At 36.9% G+C, this 27,508-nt stretch overlaps 1 protein-coding gene and 1 non-coding gene across 2 annotated transcripts in view; one reads left to right on the top strand and one right to left on the bottom strand.

Annotated features, from left to right (window-relative positions):
• Positions 1 to 44, bottom strand: part of LOC127124833 (small nucleolar RNA R71) — a 107-nt gene extending 63 nt beyond the window's left edge. The window contains exon 1 of the small nucleolar RNA XR_007804310.1: positions 1 to 44. This exon is cut by the window's left edge and continues 63 nt beyond it. This is a non-coding gene — a small nucleolar RNA (small nucleolar RNA R71).
• A 12,980-nt stretch (positions 45 to 13,024) lies between these two features.
• The window catches only part of LOC127123863 (uncharacterized), a 109,034-nt gene continuing 94,550 nt past the window's right edge, over positions 13,025 to 27,508 (top strand). The window contains exons 1-6 of the mRNA XM_051054043.1: positions 13,025 to 13,415; positions 13,643 to 13,842; positions 14,432 to 14,518; positions 14,607 to 14,717; positions 14,792 to 14,873; positions 14,962 to 15,057. Of these exons, the coding sequence (XP_050910000.1) occupies positions 13,149 to 13,415; positions 13,643 to 13,842; positions 14,432 to 14,518; positions 14,607 to 14,717; positions 14,792 to 14,873; positions 14,962 to 15,057 (843 nt within the window). The 5' untranslated portion in view covers positions 13,025 to 13,148. The remainder of the gene's footprint in view (positions 13,416 to 13,642; positions 13,843 to 14,431; positions 14,519 to 14,606; positions 14,718 to 14,791; positions 14,874 to 14,961; positions 15,058 to 27,508) is intronic.

The following is a 27,508-nucleotide window of genomic DNA, read 5'->3' as shown; positions in this document are numbered from 1 at the left end:
GAGAGATATAAAGAGTTGTTAAGAGCATGCCCACATCATGGCTTAGAAAATTGGTTAATCATTCAAACCTTTTATAATGGACTTCATTACAACACAAAGATGACCATCGACGTTGCCGCAGACGGTGCTCTGATGAACAAACCTTATCTTAAAGCTAGTGCCCTCATCGAAGATATGGCTCAAAACCATCAATCATGGGGAGTCGAACGAGCGACAGTTGAGAAGAAGGAAGCCCAAGGAGGAGTGCATGAACTAAGCTCTATAGACATGATTCAAGCTAAAATGGACACATTAGCCCTTAAGGTCGAGCATATGTGCATAAACCCGAATACTGTAGCCGCAGTTTCGTCGGATTGTGAGATATGTGGAACCAAAGAACACCAATCTGCAGAATGCAGTCTATTAAACGAAACCCACTATGAGAAAGTGAACTACATCCAAGGGAACCCATACTCGAATACCTACAACCCTGGATGGAGGAATCACCCGAACTTCTCCTATAAAAACAATAACCCTATATAAAATAATGCACCTCCGAGACCTAGTTATCAAGCCCCTAGATCAAATCAACCTATGCAACCTGTGCCACCAAAGTCGAGCCTTGAGAAAATTATGGAAAATTTTATCACCGCTCAAACCCAACAAAACAAGGAGTTCATGAACCAGAACATTCATGTTAACAAATTGATTACTTAGTTAGGAACCAAGGTTGACCAAATAGTTACTCATACTAAGATGCTTGAAACCCAGATCTCTCAGGTAGCTTTAAACCAAACCCCTCAGACTACACCTGGAGGACAATTCCCTGGACAACCTCAACAAAATCTGAGAGGACAAGCCAATGCCATTACCCTACGAAGTGGGAACGCTTATGATGAGCCACCAAACCCAAGATTGAGTGAACCCGAAACTTCTAAGGAATGTACCAAACCCGCGGACGAAGTAAAGGAACCAGAGGAATCTGAAAACCAGGAAGGTCGAGAAAAAGGAGAAGAACCTAAAGATAAAACTTACGTACCACCCCGCCATATAAACCACCTATACCATATCCGCAAAGACTCAAACAAACCCAGATCAATAAACAGTATCAAAAATTTATTAAAGTTATGGAAAAACTTCATGTAGAAATCCCTTTCACAGAAGCCATCACCCAAATACCTTCTTATGCAAAGTTTCTCAAAGACATCCTTACCAACAAACGTAGACTTGACGATCCGAAGCCTTTGGAATGTAATGCTATTTCCGAGGACAAATTAGCAAAGAAAGATAAAGACCCTGGAAATTTCTCCATTCCTTGCCTTTTGGGTAATCATGACATCGAAAAAGCTTTTCTAGACTTAGGAGCTAGTGTGAGCCTAATGCCTTTAGCAGTTTGTGAGAGGTTAAACTTAGGAGAATTACAGCCCACTAAGATGTCACTTCAGTTAGCCGATAGATCTGTTAAATATCCGATAGGCATTTTAGAAGATGTCCCTGTTAGGATAGGTCAGTTATTTATCCCTACTGATTTTGTTATCATGGACATCAAAGAGGACAATGATATACCAATCCTTCTAGGTAGACCATTCTTATCGACTGCAGGAGCCATAATAGATGTCAAGAAAGGAAAGTTGACATTTGAGGTAGGTGACGAGAAAATAGAATTTATACTTTCGAAGTTCCTTATGGCACCTGTGATGGGAGACGCGTGTTATGCCTTAGATATCATTGATGAATGTGTTAGAGAATTAGAACAAGAAGAAATTATAAAAACAATTAAGTTACCATCAACTCTCATAAGGGAAGATGATGACTTTAAGAAACCTACATCGATGATGACCTTTACGAATGTTTATCCCTTACCCCAGATCCTATGCCATGCCCTAAGAAACCAACCTTAGAACTTAAGGAACTGCCTAAGAACCTGAGATATGAGTTCCTCGATGAAAAGATGAACCGTCCAGTTATAGTCAGTGCTACCTTGAGCCAAGAGGAAACGAACCAACTTTTAGACGTTTTACGAAGATATCCCTCAGCCTTAGGATATAATATCTCTGACCTGAAAGGTATAAGCCCATCTGTATGCATGCATCGGATTTCGCTCGAAGAAGATTCAAAACCCTTCAGGGAACATCAGAGAAGAATAAACCCTATAATGAGTGATGTTGTTAAAAAGGAAGTTCTTAAGTTACTTGAGGCAGGTATAATCTATCAGATCTCGGATAGCAAGTGGGTGAGCCCTGTGCATGTAGTACCTAAAAAGGGAGGCATCACAGTCGTGCAAAACGATAAAGGCGAACATGTAGCAAAACGATTAGAAGGAGGATGGCGGATGTGTATAGATTATAGAAAATTAAATAAAGCAACTAGGAAGGATCATTTCTCTTTACCATTTATAGACCAAATGTTGGAGCGTCTAGCCAGACACTCTTACTTCTGCTATCTAGATGGATACTCTAGATTCTTCCAAATACCTATCCACCCCGAAGATCAAGAAAAAACTACCTTTACATGCCCTTATGGAACTTTTTCCTACAGACGAATGCCATTCGGCCTCTGTAATGCCCCAGCTACTTTCCAACGCTGGATGATGTCAATCTTTGCAGATTACCTAGATGGCATCATGGAAGTGTTTATGGATGATTTCTCGGTTTGCGGATTTGATTTCCACAATTGTCTTGCCAACCTTGAGAAAATCCTGGAGAGATGCGTGGAGGTGAACCTCGTGCTAAACTGGGAAAATGTCATTTCATGGTAACCAAGGAATAGTTTTAGGACACATAGTTTCTGAAAAAGGTATAGAGGTAGATAAAGCTAAAATAGAAGTTATAGAAAACCTAAAACCACCAAAAACCATCAGAGAAGTCCGAAGCTTTCTTGGACACGCTGGATTCTACCGGCGTTTTATTAAGGACTTCTCCAAAATAACTAAACCTTTAACTGGACTTTTAATGAAAGATGCTGAATTCATTTTTGATGAAAAATGTAATGACGCATTTAATCTTTTAAAGCAAGCGTTAATCTCAGCACCCATTATGAAACCACCAGATTGGTCAGAACCTTTTGAGATAATGTGCAATGCTAGTGATTATGCAGTTGGAGCTGTTCTAGGACAAAGGAAAGATAAAAAATTACATGCCATTTATTATGATAGTAGAACCCTAGATGCTTCCCAACTTAACTATGCAACAACTGAAAAAGAATTACTCGCTGTAGTTTTCGCTATAGACAAATTTAGATCTTATCTAGTAGGAGCAAAAATTATAGTTTACACCGATTATGCTGCCATTCGTTACCTATTAAGTAAAAAAGATGCCAAGCCCAGGTTACTCTGATGGATTCTATTACTACAAGAGTTTGATTTAGACATAAGAGATAAAAAAGGCACTGAAAATGTAGTAGTCGATCACCTTTCTAGGCTAGAACACCTAAAACCAGACTTAGTACCCATAAACGATGATTTCGCCTATGATAGACTGATAGCTAGACTAGAAACCATTGAAGATGATAACCTAAGCCCTGATGAGCATCCCCAAAATTCCTTAGCAATAAGTAACGTACCCTGGTATGCAGACTTCGTTAATTACCTAGTTGCTGATATAGTACCCCCTGATCTTGACTACCACCGCAAGAAGAAATTCTTCCACGATGTGAGAAACTTCTATTAGGACGAACCGCTCCTTTTCAAAAGGGGTAAAGATGGCATTTTTCGCCATTGCGTTCCGGAAGAAGAGGTAAATAGTATTATCAAGCATTATCATTCTGCACCTTATGGTGGACATGCGAGCACCTCTAAGATATATGCCAAAATTCTTCAAGTTGGCCTATTCTGGCCTACCATGTGGCGTGATGTCTATGCTTGCATTGTCAAATGTGATAGATGCCAACGCACTGGAAACATTTCAAGGCGTGATGAAATGCCTCTAAGAAACATTTAGGAAGTAGAACTCTTTGACGTATGGGGTATAGATTTCATGGGACCTTTCCCACCATCCTTAGGAAACAGGTATATCTTAGTAGCTGTGGACTATGTGTCTAAGTGGATTGAAGCTATAGCTGCACCCACAAACGACACTAGGGTTGTAATCAAACTATTTAAAAACTATATATTCCCTAGATTTGGAACACCACGTTTAGTCATAAGCGATGGAGGATCACACTTTATATCGAGAATATTTGATAAACTTTTAAGAAAATATGGAGTTAGGCATAGAGTAGCAACACCATACCACCCACAGACTAGTGGCCAAGTAGAAGTATCCAATAGGGAGATAAAACAAATCCTAGAGAAAACCGTTTCCATTTCTAGGAGAGACTGGTCTCAGAAGCTTCAAGAAGCATTATGGGCCTATAGAACCACTTTCAAAACCCCTATAGGAACTACTCTTTACCAACTAGTCTATGGAAAATCCTGTCACTTACCGTTCAAATTAGAGCATAAAGCCTATTGGGCCATTAAAACTTTGAATTTAGACTACCTAGCCGCTGGAGAAAAGCGTACCCTAGACATTCATAAACTAGAAGAACTTAGGCAATCTGCCTACGAGAATGCAAAAATATATAAAGAGAGAACAAAAGCCTATCACGACAAAAGAATAGTAAAGAAAAACTTCAATATAGGCGATCCTGTTCTCCTTTTCAACTCTAGGTTACGACTCTTCCCTGGAAAGCTACGTTCAAGATGGACTGGTCCCTTTGAAGTATCCAAAATTCTGAGATCCGGAGCTGTAGAAATCAAGAATGAAACCTGTAGTCCATTCATTGTAAATGGACAAAGACTGAAGCTCTACGAAGGAGGAGACATTCCAGCATACTACTCAAGCCACACTCTGATTGATCCACCAATCCCTACTACTACAGATGTATAAATTCTAATCGTCAAGCTAATGACGTTAAACAAGCGCTGCGTGGGAGGCAACCCATGGTTTTTCTTTCATTTTACTTTTTCGCATTTATTTAATTTAATTTAATTTTATTTTTATTTTGCATCGAGACTAAAAATTTGAATGGTTTGCATTTTCAGGATCACTTTCTTAACTTTTACAGGATGCAGGATTTCGATGATATGCACGTGGCCTATAGAGATAATGCTCAGAGAGAGCGCTACACCGCTCTGTATCAGCGCCCTATGGCACCCACACATTATCCTGATCAGCACTGTATGGAGGCACTAGGCATTGAGCCGAGTATCCGATTCCTTAGCCACCAGCTTCACTGGGACGAGTTTGCTGACGACTTGAGTAACACCTACAGGAACCTGACATTGGAGTTCCTGAGTTCATTCGACTATGACCCATACTCTGGACCAGATGGGTATGCTGCTTTCAGGCTCTTTGGAGTTGAGTACTCTTTCAGGCAGAAAGAGTTCGGCGACCTATTGGGCTTCCAGACCACTCCTGATGCTATCCCGGAGACACCTATGGGATATTTTCTGGGTAAGGAGGTGGAGAAGTTCTGGAGTGATATATCAGGTGGCGGAAGCCAGGATCCATCTACGCAACTATCTCATGTTATACATAACCCCGCCTTTAGATACTTTCAGATGATATTGGCACATTCCTTCTTGGGAAGACCGGATGCAGAGACATTACTGAGTGAAGGGGAGATCTTTCGACTATTTTGTGCATCCCAGTCTCGCCCAGTAGTATGTGGGAACTTTTTGTTATCTAGTCTCAGCGGTGTCTCCAGATCTACCGAAGGAGTCATTCATGTGGGCGGGATCATCACACAGATTGCTATCGCTTTAGGTCTGTCTCGCAAGCTGTCACATCTCCGGATCTACTGTGGGTACACTACCATGGACATCGACTTCTGTTTGACCAGAGGGTTAATGAGGAGAGCCTATTTCCACCCATGTCAGTTCCGATTGCTGGTCGACAGCGAGGTTATCCATTATTTCACACTGCCAAATCCTATGATGACCAGTGTGCATGATCCAGCGAATTGGAGTTATGCTCTAGAGGGCCAGGGAGAGACCGTCGAGGAGCTGAGATCACCACCCATTGTTGAGTACACGCCTACACCGCCTTCTCCCAGGATCACTGTTTTCTCTAATAATCTTTCATTGCAGACCCCCGACATCCGCACCCAGATTGCTGAGTGTCGTAGAGAGATCGCAGAGCTTAGACAGGAGATGGCTGACCTCACTTTACAGATGGGAGTGTCTGATCTCACCCACGCTACCGAAGCCGACTGTTTATATCAGGAGATCGCAGAGCTCAGGCAGGAGGTAGCCATGCTCCGTGGATCCACTCAGGAAGACGACATCCCTACTATATGATCTCACCATTTCATCTTATTATATCTCTTTTTTATATTTCTCGTATTTACATAACTCATTTTATATTATCGCATTTGGAATATTATATAAACTACGTCTATACATTGATATTTCTACTTTTATCTATATATGTCTTATGTTTGTTTTATTTGCATTTTTTTATTTTAGTTATTTATTTATTTATTAGTCTAATATTTAATCTTTGTTTTTTATTTTATTTTTTATTTTTACTTCTATAAAAATTATGCAAGTCAATGATACTAGGAAAATCACAAGACAAATGCTATTCGGACCCCTCAAAGGCAAAAGACAAAGAGAAGCCCAAGCCAAAGGACCAAAATCCGACCCAGCCAGATTTTGCCTTGTGGCGCCCGCCATGGACCCTGTGGCGCCCGCCACAGCGTCTGTAAAAGGTCGGGGCAGAACCCCTTTCTTCACCATTTTCACACCTTACAACCTTCCAAACCCATTTTTCCATCTTGCAAAAACGTCCTTGAACCCACAAAAAGCTCACACCTTTCTAATCCCCACATCCTACAAATCATTTTTCCGATTTCCATTTTCATTTTCATCCGTCGGATTTCGTAAAAATCCAACCTTTTCACATTCCACTTCATCTTCTTCGTCACTTTTCAAGATCTACACAAATGGAGTTTAATGGATTCATTCTTCGAGGAGGGAAACCGGGGGATAGACAAAGAAAAATCATCGAACGGTTGTAAAATCGGGAGATCCTCCCGACAAGGTATGTTGACGAAAATTGTCTCTACACTTTAGGTATCTATCATAGCATATTTCATTTATTAGATAACTTAGGTTTGCATAATTTCTTTTCCAACAAAGAACCTACCTATGAGCGATTGACAATCGAATTTTTGAGTTCCTTAATCTATATTGTCAATCCTAACACTGCTAGCACAGTTGGTACTGTCAGATTTAGAATGTTTGCTGTTGAATATGAATTCAGTACCGACGAACTAGCCAGCTTGGTAAGAATCCCTCATGGGGACGGTACTATTTGTGAGGCACCTTTGGATTCAGAGTGGTCAGTTGAGGTATTTTCCTTCTGGGAGAGATTATCAAACACTTCCATAAACTCTTTTGAAGGAGTTCTTGCCTCAACTATCCATAACCCGACCATCCGAGTTTTTAGATATCTGTTGGCATGCACTATTTTTGGCCGGGAGAATCCAAATAAGGTTAATTCTAGAGAGCTTCTATTTTTGCAAGGAAGCCTCACAAATAGACGAATTAATTCGGTCCCGTTCATGCTTGCTCATATGACTTTAACTTTAAATAAAGCGGGATCGATTTCTTTTGGTGGATTGATTACGTCTATTGCTCGGGCGCTTAACCTGAACAATGAGATGGCTACCCTAGACCCCTTACCTCCTCGCACAATTAACCTAAAATTTCTGAGAGACATGAAATTGTGCCATTTGAGGAGAGAAGAAGGCTATATGCTTATGGTTCATGGTGTAGCCATCCCATCTGTTGTTCTACCTTGCACTAGACGTACAGATGTACGAGATGAAAGGAATTGGACCTACGCTTTAGATGCTCCACCTGTTTTGGGTCCTCTTCCTCCTAACATTCCTGATGAGGCGGGACATGACACTGATGATGAATATGATCGGAGAGAGAGATCTCCCGTACCCCATGTGTCCCCCCATCATCCTTCACCACCACACACCGCACCATCTTCTTCTTCTGCAGGTACCACTCCTGGCTTTTATATTACGGAGGAGATGTGGCGTGACCACATGGCTAGAGAGAAAAGGCGTGACGACCTACTCTCTACCATCCAACAACAACTGGCGAATAACATGAGCTTCATGCAAGAGTCGTAGCGGAGGACAAACAGGTCCTACGACACTGTTCTACAGTCTCTGCAAACGATCACAGATACACAAGCCCGTCAGCAACACCACCACCGTCATCATATTGCACTCATAGAAAACACTCAGGGTTCCATTTTGGATAACCTTCGAGAGGTGAGGACCGCTCAGGATGCCCTGCAGGCGAGGATGGATCAGAGAGACCGTCGTCGTACCCAATCCCGTTGTCCACCTCAGGATGGCGAGGGCACCAGTGGTCAGCAATAGGTTGTCAGGTAACTCTTCCCTTATCTTATTTCGAAACATTGGGGATAATGTTCGATTTAAGTGTGGGAGGAGACTCTATCGTCTTTTCTTTATTTCCTTTCTCGTCTTTCCTTTATCACTTTTCTTTGCTGTTTTTAGACAGCTTGTTTATTTTTATTTTCCTTTAGTTGTTTACTTTGCTTTTTTAGTATAAAGCATGAGTCTGACGAGTCACCAAATATAGTATATCTTTAGTACAATCTAATCTCCCCATACCTTTAGTCCCACCGAAATTTTTTTGCAAAAGAAAACAGTGTTATTCCGAAATTTTTCAGGTTTTAAAGACATGTTTTGAGTAAGGATGCGGTGACTTGGGAGAACTTTGCGAAACATCAGTGTCTGTATTAGCACCATAAGCTTCGTAAATATAGGAATCACTCTTGAAACCCCATATACCATGGCCTTAATCATCATTTCCGTATAAGTCCTCAGTAGTTTATCTCAACAGTCAGCTCCGGCCTACGCATCCTCTACGTAGGGGACCGATGCAAATAAGTGAATGATCCAGAAAAACAAAAAAATAAAAGAAAGCAAAAAGGCAACTCCGGTATAGGTGACCCTCACAAAGTCATTTAAACCAAAGAATTGTAAAAATTTGCTACAAAAAAAAAAGAAAAAGAAAAAGAAAAAAGAAAAAAGAAAAACTTACCCACTATTAGTTGGTTTAGAGGTATCTGGCACTGAACTCGGTAGGCCGGATTACGATCCGATCCCCCACAACTACAGTTGGGTCCAATAAAAGGGTTTACACATATTTATGTGCCACAAACCCCATGCTAAGATCATAATCACTAACAGGCCACTCTACTATGAAGCATGTACGGATAACGGGCTTAATGTGATTGCGCCTGAATGAAAAGGACACAAAAAGAGATGAAGAGGCAGGCCTAGGTATTGTGGGATAATATGGGTTGGTTAATATAGGAATTAAGTTTATGTCCGTATTTGCGGATTAGTGTCATCATGATACCCTTAGTTCACTCAGTTAGTACCTATCACTGCATCCCGACTTGAACTTAGAATTTTTACCTGAAGCACTCGTTTACACCAGTTTTTCTTTTATGAGCTTTTTAATGTTTTGCTTGAGGGTAAGCAAAGGTTTAAGTGTGGGAGAGTTTGATAACACTGAAATTTACCGTATTTTCGACTCCGATTTCACATGCATTCTAGTTGTTTTATTGCTATTTTGTTGTGTTATTACTATGTTTTTCTTTGTTTTCAGGTTTTTACTTTAATCGGAGTCCCGATTGAGAAAAGGAGCGAAAAAGAGCCAAAAACCCTAAAATTCAGCATTTTGTACTTATGGTTTCCCCCATGGCTGGCGCCATAGACCCTGCCATGACGTGTCCAAACTCAACTTCCCTCAACTGCCACGTTCCCCACTACTTCTACTAAGGCGCCTCAGAATGGTCTTGTGGCGGGCGCCATGGCCTTGTGGCGGACGCCACAAGAGGAAAAGTTTTCCCTCCCATTTTCAAGTTGAAGGGCATCCTTGTCATTTCCATCTTTTTATTTGCTTATAAATAGAAACTCGAAATCACTTTTTCAATCATCCAAACTTAGAGCAGAGGAAGATCCAAACTTAGAACAGAGGCAAACTCAGAGCAACTTTGTTTCACTTAGGCATATATTCAGTATTTTAAAGTGGTAATCGCTTCGCATTGGAGTGTTACCACGATTGTGTAATCGAGTCTGTAATCGAGTTTGGAGCACTTTGGAAGGAAGTTAATTTTGCCGCCATTTTCATTTCCGCTTTGCAATTTACTCAACCCTCTGATTGGAGCAAGTTTTTATTACTTGTCTTTATCTTATTTATTTTCTCGCACTCGCTTTAAATTATTTATTTCCTCGCACTCGCTTTAAATTATTTATTTCTCGCACTCGCTTTAAATTATTTACTTCCTCGCACTCGCTTTAAATTATTTATTTCATCGCACTCGCTTTACTTTTGTTTATTTTCTCGCACTCGCTTTAAATTATTTATTTCCTCGCACTCGCTTTACTTTATTTATTTCCCGCACTCGCACTACTTTTATTTACTTTCCGCACTCACACTACCTTTATTTAAATTAATGCACTTTTACTTTACCATGTCTAACTAAATTTATAAGGTTAGAATGTAAGGATCGTAATTGAACCAATAATCCGTACAATTGTTCGTAGAAACACTTAAGGGCTATTTTAACTTTCAACTTAAGTTTTCCCGCGTTTATCTAAACTTAATTGTTTTTTACTATTTCAAAAACAGCGAAAGCGCTTTGTTTAGTTCATTAGGAGTTTTTAATTTAAGAAGAAAAGAGATTTTAAAACTATTTTCGGACGCGTTTATAAGTTTAGAGTCTGGTTCGTAAGAACCTCTTTTGGTTAAGAAATCCAGGTTATAATACTTTTCAACTTAGTCAAATTACTATATTTCTTAAAAATAGGTTTACTACTCTAACGCAATGCGCACCTTTTTATAATTGACAATAAGAGGGTTTGATTAGGGAGTACAACTCGGTTCTGAATACGCGAAAGCGACAGTTCCCGTTAAATTAGTTTTTTTCAAAGTAGGAAACATTGCCCATAAGTAGTTCTATTAGCAAGAACTTGGATTATTAATTGATTATGTGAATTACATTCGACCATGTCTTTATTAATTAAACTTTATTCAATACTTTACTTTTCATTTCACACTCTAAAAACACCTATTTTGATTGCCTTTGATAAACACCATAACAATAGATAACGATAGATTTACACTTGATCTCTGTGGATTCGACAATCTTTTATATTACTCTGACGCGTTCGTATACTTGCGAAAAGAACCGCATCAATATATATATATATATATATATATATATATATATATATATATATATATATATATATATATATATATATATATATATATATATATATATATATATATATATATATATATATATATATATATATATATATATATATATATATATATATATATATATATATATATATATATATATATATATATATATATATATATATATATATATATATATATATATATATATATATATATATATATATATATATATATATATATATATATATATATATATATATGTATGTATGTGTGTATATATATATATATATATATATATATATATATATATATATATATATATATATATATATATATATATATATATATATATACACATACATATATATATATATATATATATATATATATATATATATATATATATATATATATGTATGTGTATATATATATATATGTATGTGTATATATACATACATACATATATATATATATATATATATATATATATATATATATATATATATATATATATATATATATATATATATAAATAAAATACTAAATTAAATTTATTTTACTTCTCATAATGTTTTTCTTGTTCTCATATTTATTTATTTAGTTTTTTTTGATGTATGTGTGAAATGGTGTAACAGGTTTGCGTGAAATGTTATATGCATATATGAAGTTCCATTTTAATTGAATAAGTTTTCACCAACAACTCAAAGTTTCACCTTTGTATATTTGTGTAGTGTATTTTTATGACGAATTTGAATCTCTGGACATTCATATCTTTGTTTTTTTCCTAATAATGTGTACTTGAAGTGTAGAGGAAGCACTACCTATTTTTAGGACAGATTTAGATCTCTAGACATGTCTTCATCAAAGGTCTGTCACCACAAGCCAAAAAATGATTATTTAACATTGTGTGTCTACTAATATATTTTAGGATATGTACCTATATAAAAGATTATATGAAAAATTATTTTTTTTATCTCTAGTTTTAGTTTTCATTTTGAACTTCTTAAGATATATATCTTTCTATTATCTTTAACCCCTAAATACTAAATTAACTTTATTTTTATTTATTATAATATTTTTCTTATCCTCGTTATATATTTGACACCCATTTATAAAGTATTATCGCTCAAGTTATTGTCAAGTGCCAACACATCATTCCATAAGAAATCTTCTATGTCTAATCAGAACGCGAATACCATCAATAAGCCGTGTCTGATTGTGAAACACAAAGACATATATATATATATATATATATATATATATATATATATATATATATATATATATATATATATATATATATATATATATATATATATATATATATATATATATATATATCACTACGCCAAAAAGTGCTTTTGGCAGCACCAAAAAGAAAGCGCTTTTTAAAAAAAGCGCTGTAATAGCTTGAAAAAAAATTCGCCTATGTAAAGAAAGCGCTTTTAAGGTAAAAGCGCTCTTATAGGTCTCCACTTATGAAAGCGCTTTTAAGGTAAAAGCGCTCTTATAGGTCTCAGTCTCACATCTATGAGTTTCACACTTATGAAAGCGCTTTTAAGGTAAAAGCGCTCTTATAGGTCTCATGGGTTTCAGACTTATGAAAGCGCTTTTAAGGTAAAAGCGCTCTCATAGGTCATTTATAAAAATTATAATAAATCTAATATTACAAAATCCCTGACTTTCAGAAATCCCTCTTTCACTCTCTCTCGTTCGAAGCTCTCGCTGCCCTGGAAAAACCCTACTCAACGAAGCTCAACAGCTCCAGCAAAACGAACCTCAATTCGCCGGGAAACGCCGCCGGATTTCGTTGTTGGCCGCCTCAATCGGTAAGAAGTTTCTTCCAGGTTTTCCTTCTCTCTCTTTCTAACTCGAAGTTCCGTTCTGCTCCTCCTCATCGCATACAGAGAAACAACTAATGGTTACTGAAAATAACTCCAACCGGGTCGGGTTGATCCTATCCAGTACCAATTCCATTCGAGTTTTCCTTTCCGGAGCCTCCAACGATCCCACTCTCTCCTCTCAACTCCGGCAAACTTCCTCCGAACTCCTCATCCAATCCGAAATACCGTACGAGCCACTTCGTGCTGTCTGGATCTCCTCTGATCCATCCACCAGACCCGAATTGATCAGACTCTTATCCGGGACCGGCTTCGTCTTCTCAAGCCCTAAGCCCAGAGAAAAGGTCAAACCCTAATTTCATTACCTTTCATGTTTTTCATAATTCTCATAAACGGAGATTAATTTTCAGATTTTATTTAATTTTACTAGTTTCAAAATTTGTTCTTGAGATATGATTAATTAAATTGATTTGGTATGGAAAAGATTTGTTAGATTGTGTTACATACTGCTATAATTGTTCAACAATTTCTGCAAGTAATTGATTTTTTATGTTGATCATTTGGTATGAAGAGTGAGGAATTGAAAGCAAGGTTAAAAAAGTTGGAAGATTTAGCTGAGAGGAAAGCATATAAGGAGCTTGTTAAGGATATTGCACCAAAGGAAGATGTTCAAGAACCTTTCTCCTCTTACAAGGATCAATTAGGATTCGGTAAATTTTGTTCTTTTCTATCTACTATGAATGATCATTTAGCATATCAATCAAGTTTTCTGTCTAGTTAGTTATTGGTAAAATGAAAAAGATTCTTTCATTAGTAGCTTGATTTATCGCTAAAATAATGAACCATTGCGTTTTATTGCATTTCATCCTTGATGACCATCTTCATGCATTGAGGATACGACACTTCATGCCTAGTATTGGTAATGAGATTTTAAACATTTAACTTTATGTTAGCATATTGGTGGTAATGTTGAATTATCTTTGTGCATATATAGGAGCATGATGCTCAAACACTTGAATATCATTTAAAGTCACTACTAAGATTTTGCTTTTTAGTTCACTGCTCCGGGCCACTATCCTGGGGTAGCGCCGCTATCGATAACTCTGATTGTTACTTTACAAAAGGTGGCTCCTATCTATCACAGTAGAAGCTGTCATAACTGAATCTGAGATCTGACTGAATGCACTTCAGCTAGTTACTGTTTACACAACTCTCATGGGAAATAGTAAGGTGTGCAGTAAAGTATAGTACATCTGAGTAGTAATAGTCCAATAATAGCAAACTGATCAATATGAAAGTCCAACTACATATTGCATTCCAAATTGCTTCACATTTTGAAATGAAAAATATTAATTTGTAGGGAACCAGATTCATGTAGAGAGTACTTAGTCAAGAGATTCATGGCCAGCAGTACAAACAACTTGTATCTTTGGCCGTATAATTCAGGGTTAGATTTTAATTCTAAGTTTATTCTAATCTTTAATTGTTTCTTTTACGTAAAAAATTTCCATATAAACTTTTGTTTTAATTTATAGGTGTCACTGGTTGTTGCTTGCTATTGATCCTTTAAAAGAAGTGGTATATTTTCTGAATTCGATAGATGGTGAATGGACAAATTATCCGGATATGAAGCAATTAGTTGATACGTAAGTGAGACTGTTCTAAATATTCGTGTATATTTATGTGAGATTGTTCTAAATATATGTTTTTATTTTGTTAGATCAATAAAAGTGTTCCGATCTCAAAGACAAGCTCGAGTACCACGTACTAAATCCAGCAACATTACGTGGATAAAAGTGCAGGTACTTTAATTTTCACAATTTTGCTTATAATAGTGATGCTACTTGATAAGAAAAGATAACTATACATTCTTATTTTTTTTCTATGTAGTGTCCTCTACAGCGCAACGGTATCGATTGCGGATACTTTGTAATGAGGTTTATGAGGGAAATCATTAATATGAATCAAATAGAGATTCCAATCACGGTATGGATTTATAACTTAGGATTTGTTTTAATATTTATCGAATATTTCATATTATTTATTACTTTTAACTAAATCATGCATATTATGTTTTGTTATGTAGTACTTTGATGAATACAAGTGTGCTCATTACACGAGACTGCAGTTGGAACAAATCAAGGAGGAATTGTGTCAATATTTTATTGAGAAAAGATTAATTAGTATATAATGGTTTCAAAATAACATGAATACTTTGATGAAGAATGGTTTCTGGTTGGCAAGTGTATAGTTCTTTATATTTTTAACAGATTAGTTATGACTCCAAATAGGCCGTATAACATATTAGTTTTGACTTGTGTATAGTTCTTTATAATTTTAGTGATATCTTTAATTTCATGGATAGATTAATGTGTTCATTCTTGTGTTGGTTTGCTTTAAAAAATTACAAATGCTTGAATTATGACTCCAAATGTGTTCAGTGCCTATCTATCCTTGTGTTGGTTTGCTTGAATTATGACTCCAAATGTGTTCATTCTTATGTTGGTTTGCTTGTGTTGGTTTAAAAAATTACAAATGCTTGAATTATGACTCCAAATGCTTGAATTAGAGAGGCTTGATTTACAGGTTTATGAGATTATTCCCAAAAAATATTACAGGTTGAAATGGTAGGCTTAAACTGAAGGCAGCGTTTTGTTATTTTACTAGAGGAAAAGACAGCGCTTTTTAGTAAAAAGCGCTGCTAAAGGTTGTCAATAGAGAGCGCTTTTTAGTAAAAAGCGCTGCTATAGGTGGTATATAGACAACCTTTAAGAGCGCTTTTTACTCAAAAGCGCTGCTAAAGGTTGTCAATAGAGAGCGCTTTTTAGTAAAAAGCGCTCTTAAAGGTTGTCTATATACCACCTTTAGCAGCGCTTTTTACTAAAAAGCGCTCTCTATTGACAACCTTTAGCAGCGCTTTTTAGTAAACAAAAAGCGCTGCTAAAACCTATAGCAGCGCCACCTACGGCAGCGCTTTTAAGCGCTTTTAAAGGCCAAAAGAAGCGCTCTCATAGGTCTTTTTTGGCGTAGTGTATATATATATATGTGTGGTTACGTTGTGAAACACAAACAATATTATGAAATCCAAACCTTATTATGAAATCCAAACTATATTTTATTCATATTTCATTGAGAAGCCGTGTTTTGTTTATTTTTTGTTAAGAATCTTAAATTCTCGGTTTGCAATTATCGATCAACGATTCTTGAAATAAATATGTAGAATAATTCCATTTTTAAATAACAATTAAAATGGATATAATTTTGTTGTTTTTCATTAAGAAAAAAAGGGTCGGATAACCCGTTTTTCCTACCATGCAAGGCAAGTGGATTTCCCCTTTAATTCCAATTCCAAATTCCAAGATGAAACAAAATAAATATAGAAACAAACAAGAGGTATTATATCAAATTTCAATTTGGGGCAGGATTCACATGGTCTTAGGGCATATACAACAAATGAATTTTTTACAAAAATAATCTATTTTTTCAAGGAAATTTCCAAAATACCCCTGGTTTCAAAAAAAATCTCAAACTACCCCACTTTTAGGAGGAGACGTCAATTCAATTGGCAACTCCTCTTAAAAATTGAATGCATGCGCCAATCCAATTGGCGCCCCTGTGTATTATTTGAGAGGAGACGCCAATTGGATTGGCGCCTCAGTGTAAAATGCATTTTTTTTGTTATAAATAGATGCGTTGTGTGGGTCATTGTTCCACATCTTATTTAATCATTTGGCAATCATGTTTGGTGTTCTTCGCCGATACAGAAAGGTGATTTATGCGAGAGACAAACCTTAGATGTTGATGCTGTTCTGGAACATCACTACGTTCAATCAACTGAAGAGGGAGTTGGTTCGTTGGTTAGATGGGAAAATACCAAAAGAGAAAAGAATTAGAAGTATTGAGAGACTTGACAATATCTTTGGTTGGGTGCGAATGAAGACTGATAAGGATGCTAGGGAAATAATGTTTGGTCGAGATGACATCAATTGGATTGTTGTAATCAGTTAGAAATATACCTTTTTTCAGATAGCTTATTTTGTACCGATGTTTGTTGTGAACCTCGTTGTAACAAAAACTTAATGATATATAATGATTGAAGGTTACAGAAATACAATGTTACAAAAAGCTTAAGACTCAGATGATGCTCCTCGATTGGGACAGTTGTTCTTGTTGTGTCCTGGTTGACGACAGATACTACATAATCTTATCATTTTATATGTGGAATCCATTTCTGTCCTGATACGTGTGTTGTTTGGCCTTCCTCTTTTCTTTCTACGCATCTCGTCGTTGTGCCAAACTATATCACCTTCATATGGAGGCCAGTATTCCTCCATTGGTAGTACCGAGCAGCTTTGATTATATACATTCATGACGGTGACGGCCTTGTACACATCAAATAAATGGTTGTAAGCGTCTTGACGAGTATAAACGCATGCTGCAATGACATGGGAGCAAGGAATGCGGAAGACCTGGAATTTTCCATAATCGCATCAACTTCTGTTTAGTCTAACATCTTAGGCTAAATTTGGTCTCCCCTCATTGTGGTCCATTGTTTCCTGGACGCTGAAATTTTGCCTATGACGGTCAAAGACTGTTACAACATATGTGTTAGCTTTGATGCTCTCCTCTTTCATGAAATTTTGCCTATGACGGTCAAAGACTGTTCATGCATTCCACAAGGTTTGTTGTCATGTGGCCCCATCAACAACCTTTGTCAAATGCCATTGCCCACTGCTCCACTGGTATGTTATTTAGCCATCTCCCTGCGTCTTCATTAGACAGTCTAATTTCATCACGATAATATTGAAATGACGGCTGAGTTAGAGCATACCCAAAATTCACCACCTTCTTGTGAAGATTCTTATCTTTTATAGCACGCATGAAGTTTTGTGCAATGTGTCTGATGCAATAGACATGGGTAGAAGGAGGATCATGCCATCCGTTGTCATGGTTGTTGTAGGCACTCTCAATGGCAGCATGCCTATCAGAAATCAAACAGAGATTGGCTTGTGGAGCCACATGCGTTCTGAGATATCGAAGAAAGAAACCTCATCCACCAGCCGTTTCACCTTCAACCAGAGTAAAGGCAATGGGAAAGACATTGTTGTTGTCGTCTTATGCAACCGCCATAAGCAAAGTACCCTTGTATTTTCCGTATAACCAAGTGCCATCAATTTGAATAATAGGTTTGCAGAATGCGAAACCTTTGATGCACGGGTCAAATGCCCAAAAGAGACGGTGAAAGATTCTATCACCTGTAACACATGTTCCATCTGGCATCATCGCTGATAATGTCTCCATAATTACCACAGTTCCTGGGATATATGTTTTTAGTGCCTATAAAAACCGTGGCAATTCTTTGTATGAATCCTCCCAGTTGCCGAATACTTGTTCAACAGCCTTTGTCCTCGCAATCCAGGCTTTCTTATAAGATGGAGTATAATTATATGTTATTCTGATATGGGATATAATTATACTCACCTTCACTGATGGGTCTTTATTAACCAACGGCAGAATGTCTTGACATATCAATGCATCACTTAGTTTACGGTGATCTTGTTCAACGTTAGTTGCAATGCAACTGTGAGGTGGGTCTATTGAAGCGATCTCCCAAGAGTCATTTTCCTTTTTGTAAGACACAACCAAACGAAACTTACAAAGGATGTTACGACATTCGATAATATACCTTTTAGAATCAGTGCGTTTCACTATAAAATCAGCAGAGTTGTTCATGTGGAATTTTTTGGTAGCTAGAACACATTCTTCTTTGGTACGAAACATGTCTCCCACCTTTAATTCACCTTTTGATCTTGGATACAAATTATAGAAAACACTATTGGATGTTTCATCGTCGTGCAGATCCATATTTGTCATATGTTGAGGCGGATTGTAGACATGACTAAGAGGTATTGGTGGTGGTTGATCATCATCTTATATGTCGTTGTTCAGCATGTGATCAACTTGTATCTCAGTCTCCTCTTCTTCCTCATCAACGACGTCCACTTCTGCTTCTGCTTCTGGGTTGACGTCATCTGACCATTGTGGATCAAATTCACCAGATTCATCCTGACTGGTTATTTGAGACTGCTGAGATGGTATACATGGTTGAAGAGTAATGTACAACTCAATACAATTGCGGCCTGAATGTTCATAACTAACAAACATGTATTCAACATCTTCATCGTCTCGTACCTTAAGGGGGAAAAACTTGCATTGACTATTCTAAAAAAATATTGGATTTTGATACGTGATCTTTGACACAATACCCGATCCTATACATGATTGTATTCTTTTTTTCAAATGCAAGAAGGTTGCATTTCCCTTGATCGTGAGTCTAATGGTATTAGTGTTTCGAAAACAAAAACCATATAACTCAGACTCGTATGTTTCACCGTTGCAGTGAACGTTGACACTGCATTTTGGTGAAGATGACATTGTACAGATGAAAACTATTTTCTTACTGCATATGAATGTGAGTGAAGTGTCTTGGATGTTGATAGTAAGACACTTAAATAGGGGAGTGAAGTGTCTCACATGCAAGCTAGTTCAAACTGACGTGTTGCACATGCAAGCTAGTCCGAAATGATGTGTCAACCATGCAAGCTACTAAGAAGTGACACGTTTAGCATGCAAGAGAGAGGACATCCATGTGTCAGACATGCAGACACACACTTCAAATGAATTGGCGCCCTCATTCGTTCCTTGCACATGGGCGTCAATCCATTTGGCGACACCTTGTCAAAGCATGCATGCAGACCTCGAAACCAAGCAATCAGACCTAGGTCATGCATGCATGTCCCTATGGAGGCGCCAATTTGAATGGCGATACCATGTACAAGTTGTACATGGGCACCAATTCAATTGGAGACACCATGCAAGCACAACTTTTCATGCTCCCATTCATTTGCCTATAAATACATCCACACCATCAACACTTCTTCCACACCATCACTCTCACTACTTCTTCTACAATTTCATCTGCAACAACTTCTTGTAGTTTCATCTGCACCAACCCCCCGACAAAATGTCTATCCTCACAATGGACGAATCACATAGAGGAACGGTTGCAAACATCGCAACACATGTAAGTTTTTTCTTTTGTTAACTTTTTTTCTTTCATCTGCAACAACTTTTTGTAGTTTCATCTTCACCAACCCCCTTTTATTTTAACATACCAACTTAGTCAAGTTTTTTGTTCTTTCTTTTATAGGATGTATCAAGGTTCCTGACTTGGGTCCACGAATATGTCCATATGGACCCAATGATTCAACCTTATGTTGAACTCGCCGATTTTGGTAATATAAGCAAGATTTTGTCTTGGTCCGTAGATAACAAATTCATTCTAGCTTTATGCGAAAGATGGCGACCAGAGACACACACATTTCGGTTCCCAACCGGTGAGTGTACCGTGACGTTAGAAGACGTCTACATGCTTTTGGGACTGCCCATTGAAGGTAAGGCTGTTAATGGTGAAACCAAGTATGCAAATTCAATTTGCATGGATCTCTTGGAGACTGATTTGTTAGATGATAACGCAACAGGTCAAGGTATACTACTTTCACGCCTTAAGTCGTACTATAATAGTTTATACTTAGATGAACATTCTACCAAAGATGCTCGAATAATAAAAACTAAGTGTTACATTATGTTGTTAATTGGTTCATTTTTATTTCCCGAAGGTAGTGGTTCTAGCATGCATATTATGTATTTACCTTTACTTAGACATGTAGATAGAATAGGAAGTTACAATTGGGAATCTTCTTGTCTAGCCTATCTCTATAGCTTCTTGTGCAAAAACTCACACAAAGACACATCTACATTTTCTGGATGTGCTGTTTTGCTACAAGCATGGGGTTGGTCAAGACTACTGTCCCTAGCACCCGTCAACAACAACCCTTTCACATTTCCGTATGCACAAAAGTAAGTTGTTTAAATTGCTATATCTTTACTTATTTATTTAAATATTATTATCTCTAACTAATATTTTTACCTTTTTGGTGTAGATGGTATGCACGTGGTATGAGTTACAATAGATGTCCAAGACATTGTATTACTCAATATCGCAATCTGTTGGATCACCTTCGACCGATAGACGTAAGGATAATAACTTAATTATTTCGTTATAATTTGTTAACTTCTTCTACCAAGATTACAATCCTATCTTCTTTCATATTTCAGTTCATTTGGCGTCCATACCTTAATTTGGATCATGACCATGAGGTCAACGCTGAAGACGCGGCCGTATGGACTGCATGCACACCGATAATACGGTTAACAACTGTGGAGATGCACAACAATGATCGTGTGAAGTTGCAATTAGGTATGCCCCAAAACATCCCAGATCCCCCAGCTAGCCTAGGAGAATGGCATATGCGCAAAGTTAACGACCAATGGAACTTCAATCCATGGAAAAGCTTCGCAAGATCTGAGTGTCGCAAATGGAAGCACCGCCATGACCATGTCTTAACTAACGCAGTCATGCCAATTGAAGAAAAATAAAGTCGTACTTATATGGCTTGGTACAGATTGGTTGGTTTTCAGTTCATCGCCAAGGATATGTACCTGTACGACCCACGCCAGATGACTTACACACCTGACACCTCAACATCAAATCCCTAACAACAGTGTAAGATCGGATACACACAACCCCCTGTCCGTCAAATGTTCCGTTCAACCAACACACAAACATACAACAAAAAACATGTCATACACCCAACCCCAATATCAAGGGCATACCCCATACCACCACCAACAAATTGACCATCAACCTGAGACCCAACATCGCTTCGCACCCACCCCATCACCCTACCAAAGTCTCCTTAGACAAAACACTCAACGATCATTCAACACCAACCGCCCCTCCTCCTACCATAGCCAAGAAGCCCAAACCTCACAAAACCAAAATAACAAACAACCCTATCTCTACCAAACACCCCAACAACCTTTCCAACCTTTCCTCGATGCATCATTCACACCCATGTCTCCCTTCAACCGTCCCGGTCGCCCATCAATGAGTCAACCACAACCCAACTTTTATGGCATGGGTCATGAACTCAGCTACGGCGGTACACCATCGATGCATATTGAAGACTATGCCAACTTGTCTGACTACCTCAATAGGCCTTCTCCTGTAGTTGGTAGTGACGCTCCTGGCCCCTCAGATGCTCAAACACCAGTACTGAATCATCAACGTGGGTTAGGGCCACGAGTTAGGGTAGCTAAAGGATGTGGGACCGAAGGTCGGTTAGGTGATCCCGGTCATCATCATTAGGCTTTTTTGTGTAAACGGAAAATTTTATTAATATCAATTGGTCCTATTTCAAATTTATCTATCACGTATACCATTTACCAAAAATAATTGCATTTTACACTGAGGTGCCAATCCAATTGGCGCCTCCTATCAACTTATACACAGGGGCGCCAATTGGATTGGCTAGGGCATATGCCCTAGCCAATCCAATTGGCACCTCCATTCAAGCATTTAAGAGGAGTCGCCAATTGAATTGGCGCCTCCTCCTAAAAGTGAGGTAGTTTGGGAATTTTTTTGAAACCAGGGGTATTTTGGGAATTTCTATGAAAAAGTGGGTTATTTTTGTAAAAAAATCACAACAAATCTCTTTTACCCATAATTACCATTTTTAAATTAAAATAATAATAATAATAATATTAATTAATAATAGAATTTAATTGAAATACACTGACAGTATAAAAGAGTTTTACACCGTCAGTTAACCATAGACGTTGGATATTGAAACAAGTTTGACTTTTATTTTAAAAATCTATAAAATAATGCAAACTGGTGATGGTGATGAATCGACAATGTAAAACGTTTTACACTGACAGTGTATAGTAATTAATCCCTTAATAATAATAATAATCATGTACCGATTATTATAGCGTACAAATATTTTGGATATTACTATTTTTATTACTCCCGACAAGTGCTTTATCTCAATTTATATTAATAATTATTAATACTTGATTAATAAAATGAAATAATTATGATATTTGTTAAACATAAATATTATTGACTTGTAAGTATAATTATATGAATTTTGTGTGATAATTAATTAATTAATTAGTTGGGGATAAAAATTATTTATATTAATAATAATCATATCTTATTGATATATTATTATTGATATAAATTCAAAATAAATAAAATTTTATGATCTATATTATATTAGTAAGAACTATACCTTATCGGTATATTATTATTAGTGTGATTTTGTTATGATACAAAATATTGTTGGCACTTTATGTTTATTTTATCATGTTTAAATATCCTATCAATATTAAAAATTTGATAAAATATAAGTTTATGTTTATTATTGTATTTCTTATGTAAGATCATAATGAGCTAGAGTTTTATTAGGGAAATGTTTGACGGGTAGGTGTGAAATCATTTTTCTTATGTTACATATTTATTCACTTAATGTTTCCTTATTCTTTCATAACAACCTCTTTTCCTAACTATGTCAAAACTCTGAATGAGACCAATTATGAGGACTGGAAAGAGTCCATTGACCTTTATTTGGCTATAGCCAACCTTGACTTGGCTCTGAGAACTGAAAATTCTTATGCTATTACTGACGCGTCTACGGAAGCTCAGAGGACTCTTTATGAAAAATAGAAACACTCTAATAGAGTGCCTTAAGGTGATATTTTACATTATGAAAAAAAAATCCATTAGAAAAAGCATACCTGAAAGTGAGAGTGCTAAAGATTATTTAAAATTTGTTGGTGAAAAGTTCACTCATTTTGATAAGGCTAAGAAATGTGAGTATCTCTCTCTATTTCATAAAACTAAGTATGATGGTGTTAGTGGTGTGCGTGAGTATATTATGAAATTGATCCACTATTATAATAAGCTGAAAGCTCTCAAAGTTGAAATTGGTGAGAGCACTCTAATTTGGAGGGTTCTTGAATCTTTGCCTCCTCAATTTGATGTTACGAAGACCTCCTATAATACCCATTAAGTTGAATGGTCTGTGGATGAGATGATAGCCATAGTAACTAAAGAGGAAGATTCTATGAAAAAAGACAAAAGCTCAAAGTGTTCAGTTTGTTGCTTCTACTTCATGAACAAATTATTTCAAGAAAAACTTCCACAAGGGAAAACGTCATTTTGATGATAATAAAGGAAAAAGGACAACATAATATCTGGAGCCTAAGGTGAAGTCTTTTAAAAGAAAATTCTTTAAAGGGGAGTGCAAGTACTGCAAAAAGTATGAACATAAGGCAGATGCTTGTTTTATCTTAAAAAAGAAACTTGAAAAGAAAGGTACAATCCTAGATTTAGCTTATTTTAATTCAAATATAATAGATGTTCCTTCCAAACCTTGGTGGTTGGACTCAGGTGTCACTATTCATGTCGTGAATTCTTTGCAGGGGTTCAAAAGTCTGAGGAAACCAAGTGATGTTGAGGCGAAGGTCATTGTGGGAGACGAAGCTAGAATATCAGTGATGGAGATATGAATTGCTTCCTTGTTTTTACCTTCCTGACACATTTTTATTTTAAAAGATGTAGTTTATGTTGGTGTAAGCCCTAGAGGCCAATACTTTTGGTACTTGTATCGAATTATTTATTAATAAAAGGCTTTTTCTTTATTATGGTTGATTAATAAAGTCCATGGAATAGATAGTCCGTTTAATGTATTAAGTGTGACTTAATCATGAGAACACATTAAACATAAGGACACTATTCTTAAAGTATCCGTAGTCGAGCTTTAGTGTGTGTAGCGGTGTATTCGTCACTTTATAATTTATTGACTAAATCAAAAGCAAAGCATACAAAGATAGAGTCGCCACCGCACTTTTATTTATCCAAAGGAATGACTAAAAAGCGAACAAAAGCCTAAGAAGTTTTACACATAGAAAACTAATGAAAGGTCAGAGATCCGGGTAAGGGGGTAATTATGCAAAGGGAAGGTGTTAGGCACCCAATGCATCCTAGGGAACCTCTTTTCACAACTTGTTGTATCATTATTTGTTTAAGAAATATTTTTGTGCAAAACATTGATTGAAGGGATGAGAGAAGAATATACAATTTTTATTATTTTTGTGTTTGGATGGATGAAACCCATTGCCTACGTACCTTTTCATGAAAGATAAGGATCAAAATGCCGTAGTTCGGCTAAAAGATTTCAAAAAAATGAGTGGATTGATTTTAAACAAAAGCCCTGAGGTCTTTCATTATCCACGGGAGAAAACTCAACCTTATACAAACACACATCCACCATGTGAGAAAAGCTTCAACTTGCTAGTGAGGGACCATGCCCTATAATAAGCAAGGAAGTCTTACAATTCAATCACTAAGGACAAAAGGTGAGATTCACATCAACCACTAAGATAATTGAGATCTATGGCTAATGTATGAAAACTTATCAAGAATGGACAAAGCCACAAAACAATTGAATGAGTGAAATTAATCAATTAGGATTATTCACAAAATGAAGTCAAAGTATGATTAGAATTCAATTCAGAAGAAGTATTGTGAAAATGAAGTTTGAAAATCAAAGGCTTAAGGCCTAGGTTTCTAATTTGAAAAGAAGTGAAAATGTTTGCACAATATTTTTTTTGGTTTTGGATTAACATGCCAATGGAGGTTTAGAGAACAAAAAGGTGAGAGGTTAAGGGATGTAAAACTTCTTAATTGTTCACCTCTTGAGATCATATGTAGATGATCCAAGTGATTCCTTTGGAATAGGCAACAAGCAAAGCAATAAGCAAGTAAAACATGGTGTCAGAGATAGCCAAAATAAATGGATACCAGATGCCAATCAATGGACTTACACTAGTCTCTCAAAACAAAGATGGATACCGGATGCCAATCAATGGACTTATACCAATCTCACAAAACAAATAAAGCATGGATACCGGATGCCAATCAATGGACTTACACCAATCTCACAAAACAAATATGGATACCAGATGCCAATCAATGGACTTACACTAGTCTCACAAAACAAAACAAAACATGGATACCAGATGCCAATCTATGGACTTACACCAATCTCCAAGGAATGATCATAGGAAACAAATGCCAATAACTGGACTTATAATTGACTCCTCACATGAAACAAATAACAAATGCAATAAGCAAGAGGAAACAAGTTGCCAATAAATGGTCTTACACTCGACTCCAAGGAAATGGGATGCCAATCAATGGTCTTAGTCCCAACTCTTACCAGATCATAGGAAACAACTGCCAATAAATGGACTTACAATTGACTCCTCAATGGACAAAACAAAATGTCACAAAGTATGTTTAATGATCATGAAATGATATACAAGTAATGAAAACAAATGCACAAAGGCACACACCAATAATTATGCACATATGGGCAAACAACAACAAACAACCAATTAGCACACACTTTACACAATCAATGGGCTCAAGCAAGGTTAGGCTTTAGAAGCAAGCCAACTGGAATGGGGTGTGTTGAGCTCTTAACCCTAACATTGAGAGTTAGGGTGAAGCAGATGAAATGGAGATGAGGGGTGTTCCTCATAGCTCTTATCCCTGGCCTGGGAGAGCTTTAAACAATAGAAAGTGTGGGAGTTCAGAATGTAGGAACTCTTCTCCACAAATGATGGACTCTATAAGATCTTGGGTTCTTATTCACAATGCATCAACACATGGTGTGAGCAAAGTGAATGACACACTGAGTAGCAGGGGATGGATTACACATCCCTTTTATCTGCCAATTGTCTCTTAAGAGGACTTTACCTGCTTGGCACAAAGATAAACATACAAAGACATGGCCTCTTAAGGAGGGCTTCAGACAGGTGCCTACCAATAACAGTAGGTCTTCCAGACTACATGAAGATTAGGGATTATACCTAAGTGGTATGGCAACCACAATCAAAAGCAAAGCAAAGTTCAAATGAACTCAAAGCAACTTAGGTACCTGTGGAATAAGCTAAACCAATCAGTACAACTTTCAGACAAACAAACAACAGTTAATAACCAACAGACAATCCCAATGTACAAACACAAAAGCCATAAGGCAAACTCAAATAAGTTATCATCAACCTACAAAACAGCAAGTGTTAACAATCAAAAGCAAATATCAAAATCCAAATGATGAAGCATCATCAACCATGGAACTTGGATGCTTAAACCTGAAATTCAAAGCTCACATGTAAGCAACAAACCACTAGGTCAAAGCCTAGGGTCAAAGATGAAGAAAAAATTTAAAACAGGAGCTGAAATTCAACACATTTCAACTTCAAACACATATTAACATGTCCTAAAAAGGCTCACATCAAAATCAATCATCAAAGGCATTCATGATCAAAAGAATTCAAAGGCAATTTCAAAGCTCATATATGGACATCATGAATGAAAATTCCAAAACAAAACAGAAATGATTCAAATAATTCTGGAAAACTTCATGAGTATTCAACACATCTAACATGATCATCATACAAA

Source organism: Lathyrus oleraceus, chromosome 2 (genome assembly GCF_024323335.1).
Source record: "Lathyrus oleraceus cultivar Zhongwan6 chromosome 2, CAAS_Psat_ZW6_1.0, whole genome shotgun sequence".
Lineage (NCBI taxonomy): Eukaryota > Viridiplantae > Streptophyta > Magnoliopsida > Fabales > Fabaceae > Lathyrus > Lathyrus oleraceus.
The sequence above is the reverse complement of the archived record's forward strand: the minus strand, read 5'-3'. Positions and strand labels throughout refer to the sequence as shown.